Genomic DNA, 5,525 nt, shown 5'->3' on the forward strand with positions numbered 1-5,525 from the left:
CCAAGATTTGAGTTCTTATTGTCGAGAACTCACTGTCAAGGCCAAGAAGAAACTCATAGAGTTTTTCTTTGTCTTTCATATCCATAAATTGCTTGCCCATCCTACATGTGCAACCAGAACAGGAGCACTTCGGTCCCGAAAACACGGAGCTCATCTCATCCCATAGAACCCTTAGCCGTGTGAAATAGATTGAAACGGAAACACGATCTTGTCTTGTGGTGGAGATAAGTTGCTTCAATTCGTAAGCCCTAGGAGCACTCTCTTTCCCGAAACGTTCCCGGAGATCATTCTATATTTCTTGAGCAGTTTTCGCATACTTCACGCTGTCTCGTATTCCTTTTTCCATGGTTGTACTCAGCCATCCCTTTATCATGGCATCACACCGTACCCATGCCATGTGATTGGGGTGAGATTTCTCTGGTTTTTCAAAGGTTCCGTCGACGAACCCGATTTTGTTTTTTGCAAATAAGAAGTTCTCCATCTCTTGAAACCAATCAAGATAGTTGTTATCATTAAGGATTTCGTTGACATAGACTTGTCGTGGGTAATCGGATGGGTGAAGGTAGTAAGGTGAAGAGTGATCGATGGTGTCGTTAGGTTTGGTGTTTTGACTGGAAGTATTGTCGCCAGCCATGATGATGGTGGTGGCGGCCAATTAGGGTTTGAATGGATCGAGCAATCGCTCTGATACCATAAAGAATGGTAATTGGTTTTTTGTTATTCAAATAATCGCAAGGCAATTACATGATTAAATAAGACTTCTCTAAATAAGGAAGAGAATCAAACTAATAAAAACATAATATTCTATAATAAAAACATAATATTCTATACTATCACATTTCATCTTCACTAAGGTGTTAAGATAATGTGAAATGTGTACGGTGAATAACAGAAATTGAAAAAAGAAACAGTAAGGTGAAGCTGAATGATTTGTTTGTTTTTAGTTAACAGCTAAAAAAAAGTCGAACAATTCTCGCCCCATGTCTTGAGAAGACTACTTAATGCCGCTGTCTGCCATGTCCAGCCAACCGACATGACCTTCTCCACGCCCCTTCAAAACGTCCCACAATAAATAGCCTAACAAGCATAACTTAATAAGATTTTTAAAACAGAAAATTATAATTAGATAGAAATGAGAGAAAGTAAAGTATCCAAACTCTCCTTCGATCTCAACAATACAAACAAAATAAAAAATAAAAAATAAAAAAGTAACATCTTACACAGGAAAAGGTACATAAATATGACCGTTGGGAAAACCCCATTCCTTATTTCGACAACCTAAGCCAGGAATCCTGCCTCCATCTGTTCTTCTATGCACCATTTTTACCCACAATTTTTACTCCACCCAACGGCTACCAACTGAGCCCAATTGTGTTCATTCATCTAAACCTGCAGTACATGCAATAAAATCCTCAACCGTTGGATCATCTGACACACATCAAGATCTATGCACAAAACCCATTCTTTCTCTCTCTTTTTCTTGAATATTTAAACCCCATTTCTTCTTCCAACAATTCTACTTTCTTCCACCACTTTCTTCATTTTTTTTGCTTTGTAGGTGTTCTTGAATCATGTTCAAAGTTGTGGGTTTTAAAGGGTTTAAAACCCGTAATATGTCTCCTACTGTTGGTATCATCACTCTATGTTCTTGTGTCTGCTGATGAAGGTAAGAAGCTTATTAAGATCCTTTCTTGTTCATGTAACTTTTTTGTTATTGTTTAATGCCATATTAGTCTCAAGTTTAAGCTCTAAATGTTACTATACTAAACTAGCTCCATTACATTTAATTTGTGATATCTTGTTTATTGTACTTGAAATATGTGGTGTTTAATGATACCAATCAAGTGGAGATGATTTGCACTTAATCTTTTTAAAAATGGGTTTATAACCCAAGGAATAAAGTTTATTCTTTCCTTTGCCCCACTTGTACTAATTTTGTATCACTTGAAGCTTTTTATGTCTTGGTATTTGTATCATTTAATTTGATTGTACTATAAAGTGGTTTTGGGAGGGGGGGGGGGGGGGGGGGTTGAGATGGCTTGTTTTAAGCAACTTATAGTTTATTAATTTTTGAAAAAGTTAGGTGTTTGGTATTGTGTGTAGTTACAAAGGTGTAATTTTTTAACTTATGGAAAATGTTATAAGGAGATAAAATAAGAATCCCAAACACCCCCTTATTTACACTTCATTGTCATGTAAGCAGGTTAACTGTTAAGTGTTACACCTGTCACGTTGGTAGTGCGAGTTAACTACATAACTAAGTCATCCATTCAATGGTAAAAATAAGAAAAAACAAATAATAAAATAAAATGTGTGATACATAGGTTTTGAGTTAACCCCACACCTCCCTTTTGACGCACCTCTTTGGCGCATGTGTAATAGTGTTCATAAAGTTTGTGCTGTAAAAACACATAGTAAAGTTTGTGTTAAAAATACATTAGTAACCCGGTGATTTAAATTAATTTATAATGAGCTAGTGGATTATACAGTTTTTTTAATTAAAATCGGTTCTTTATCAATGTTTTTTTTTTATTCTAAAAGAATGGAATAAACATTTCTTAAGGTTGGGTTTAATGTGGATCCGAATGTGAATATCTTTTGTCACGAATATTGTAGATCTACTCTTGATCGTCTTATTATCAACATTGCCATGTGAGGTCCATAATTTGGGTTCATGTCCATAGCTAAAACCTTTTAATAATATCTATAATATAATTCTAGAAATCATTTTCTAAAACTTTAGCCTAATTATTAACCAGTAATTAACTAAATTTTCCTTGCAGTTGCATTCATAGGGGTAAACATCGGTACCGATCTTTCGGACATGCCACACCCGACACAAGTAGTAGAACTCCTTAAATCGCAACAAATCCGTCACGTAAGACTATACGATGCTGACCGCGGCATGCTGTTCGCACTCGCGGGCACTGGCATCAAAGTAGCAGTAACTGTTCCCAACGAACAACTCCTCGGCATCGGTCAATCAAACTCAACCGCAGCCCACTGGGTGTCTCAAAACATTGTTGCACATTACCCTGCAACCAACATTACCACTATATGTGTCGGTTCCGAGGTTTTCAACTCGCTCCCGAATGCGGCCCCCGGTCGTGGTCAACGCCCTTAAGTTCATCCATGGGGCCCTCGTGTCGTCGAATCTTGACCGACAGATCAAAGTCTCGACCCCCATCGCCTCCACCGTTATTCTCGACTCGTTCCCACCATCACAGGCATTTTTCAACCACTCGTGGAACCCGGTTTTGGTTCCGGTTCTTAAGTTCCTCCAGTCGACCGGTTCGTCGTTTATGCTTAACGTGTACCCGTATTACGATTACATGAAATCTAACGGGGTTATACCGTTGGATTACGCGCTGTTTAACCCGTTACCGTCGAATAAAGAAGCTGTGGATGCAAATACATTGTTACATTATACAAATGTGTTTGATGCAATGGTGGATGCTGCTTATTTTGCGATGGCTTCGTTAAATGTGACGAATGTCCCGGTTCTTGTAACCGAGTCGGGCTGGCCGTCAAAAGGCGACCCGAACGAACCGGATGCCACCTTAGACAATGCAAACACTTACAACAGTAACTTGATCAAGCACATTATTAACCAAACCGGGACCCCAAAACACCCCGGGATCCCAGTTAGTACTTACATTTACGAGCTCTACAACGAGGACACGAAACCCGGGCCCGTGTCAGAGAAGAATTGGGGGTTGTTTGATCCTAACGGGAAGCCGATTTATACCTTGCAGTTGACTAACGCGGGCCGGACTTTTTCTAATGACACGACGAACCAGACTCATTGTACGGCTAAAGAAGGGGCGGATTCTAAAATGTTGCAGGCGGCTTTGGATTGGGCGTGTGGGGCCGGGAAGGTCAACTGTTCGGCTTTGTTGCAGGGTCAACCGTGTTATGAGCCGGATAATGTGGCTGCACACGCGTCGTTTGCATTTGATAGTTATTATCATATGATGGGTAAAGCGGATGGGACTTGTGACTTTAATGGCGTCGCTATGTTAACGACTAATGATCCGAGTAAGTGTTTGAGATTAGTCTTGTTTTTAGTTTATTAAAGCTTTAGTTTCAAGTTTACTAAATTATGGTTAATTGCAGGTCATGGATCTTGTCAGTTTATAGGAAGGTAAGAAACTGTGATATGAGTCATTGTTTTGGTGTTTAACATTTTGGTGTTTGAATATATTAATAAAAAATGTGTGTATATGTGTAGTGATGGGATGAATGGAACATTTTTGAACGGGTCGATTGCGGATTTTAACTCTACAAGTTCGTCTAGTTGGAGGGTGCGCGGTGGCTATGTTGGTGGTGGTCTTTTGATGAAGGTTTTATTGGCAGTGTTGCTGTCGTAAGTGGTCGGGTTTGGAAATGTGGCGGGTCAGGTCCATGTGGAGGCGGATTTTCGTTCTCCCAGTTTTGGCGGGTTTTGGAGAGTGGACCGGGAGGGTGTTATTGTACAAAACGACTTAGAATGCGAATTGTTTATGTAATTGCTGTTGTTGAGGGTCTCAGATTGAATGAGATTTGGTTAATTATAGTAACTCATTCTTTTTTATTGCAATGAAGATGGGTTATTGATTCATTTGTTTGTGAATCTTGTGGCAGCTATCAATTCTTGAATCCAAAATTTATCTAACACACTGAGGTCTGGGCGGTTGTGCAAAGGCTTGAACGTTGGTGTTTCCGAGTTTGAAAAAAATGAAAGAAGAGAAGTGAATAAGAAGGAGAATTGAATTAAGGAGAGAAAAGAAAGGGAAAGATCTAACTAACTACCGTGTCACCAAGATCGAAGTAAATGATTTTATTTTAAGAATCTTTTCTCTTCAAATATCTCTAATCTAAAAGAAAGAAAACACCAATTTTCTTTTCTTTTTCATTATTTCTTTCCTTAGAAAAAACCATTTTTCTTGGTTTTCTCTAGTATTTTTCTCTTGTTAAATTAGACTCGGGAAGGGTAAAGAGATTAGAGTTGCAACCTCCTAGAGTTCCAGTACAAGGTTACTAACTTCATGTATTAAATAAAACAAACTTATTAAATAAGCCCCATATAGTGAATTTAGATACCAGATTTCAAAAAGTATATAACAGAAAGAAAATAAATATATGATTAATCATTCAAATTTAGAATCTAAATTCAAATAGATTATTTATTTAAATACCAAATTCGAAAATGGTATATGGGTTTGATTAAAATCGAATTCCAAGTTTTTATAGTCTAATTCGAATACTTAACACTTAGGCACTTGTACCTACAATAGTGCATACTAGGGTATAGAACCGCGAGACACGCGGGTGGAATAACATGCCACTACAAAAAATCAATTTAAACATACGTTTAAGTTAACATACACTACTTGTTCATATTTGTTACCAAAGTATTATAAATTTACATTGTCTTAAGATTCAAACTTCAAAATTACAATAACTTAATTGAAGCAAAACCAGCAAAAGACATTAATAAAAACACTAACCATGTTCTTTGATATTAACACATCATCAAAGTCTTC

At 37.7% G+C, this 5,525-nt stretch overlaps 1 protein-coding gene and 1 pseudogene across 2 annotated transcripts; one reads left to right on the forward strand and one right to left on the reverse strand.

Moving 5' to 3' along the window:
- Nucleotides 1-289: 289 nt before the first annotated feature.
- LOC143605007 (uncharacterized) lies at nt 290-634 on the reverse strand. The gene has a single exon (XM_077081283.1). The coding sequence runs from the start codon at nt 632-634 to the stop codon at nt 290-292; it is 345 nt and encodes a 114-aa protein (XP_076937398.1).
- Nucleotides 635-1,095: 461 nt separating this feature from the next.
- On the forward strand, nt 1,096-4,547 carry LOC143605006 (glucan endo-1,3-beta-glucosidase 2-like; annotated as a pseudogene). The gene is made up of 4 exons (XR_013148419.1): nt 1,096-1,666; nt 2,784-4,038; nt 4,117-4,144; nt 4,232-4,547. The product of XR_013148419.1 is annotated as a glucan endo-1,3-beta-glucosidase 2-like (transcript).
- The last annotated feature ends 978 nt before the right edge of the window (nt 4,548-5,525 follow it).

The sequence above is a fragment of the Bidens hawaiensis genome, unplaced genomic scaffold (assembly GCF_021521415.1).
Source record: "Bidens hawaiensis isolate Kalapana, Puna unplaced genomic scaffold, B.hawaiensis_p1.1 tig00067622_1, whole genome shotgun sequence".
NCBI lineage: Eukaryota > Viridiplantae > Streptophyta > Magnoliopsida > Asterales > Asteraceae > Bidens > Bidens hawaiensis.

Excerpts from the sequence above, each read along its gene's own strand:
- LOC143605007 (XM_077081283.1), bottom strand. The coding sequence starts at position 634 with ATGGCTGGCGACAATACTTCCAGTCAAAACACCAAACCTAACGACACC.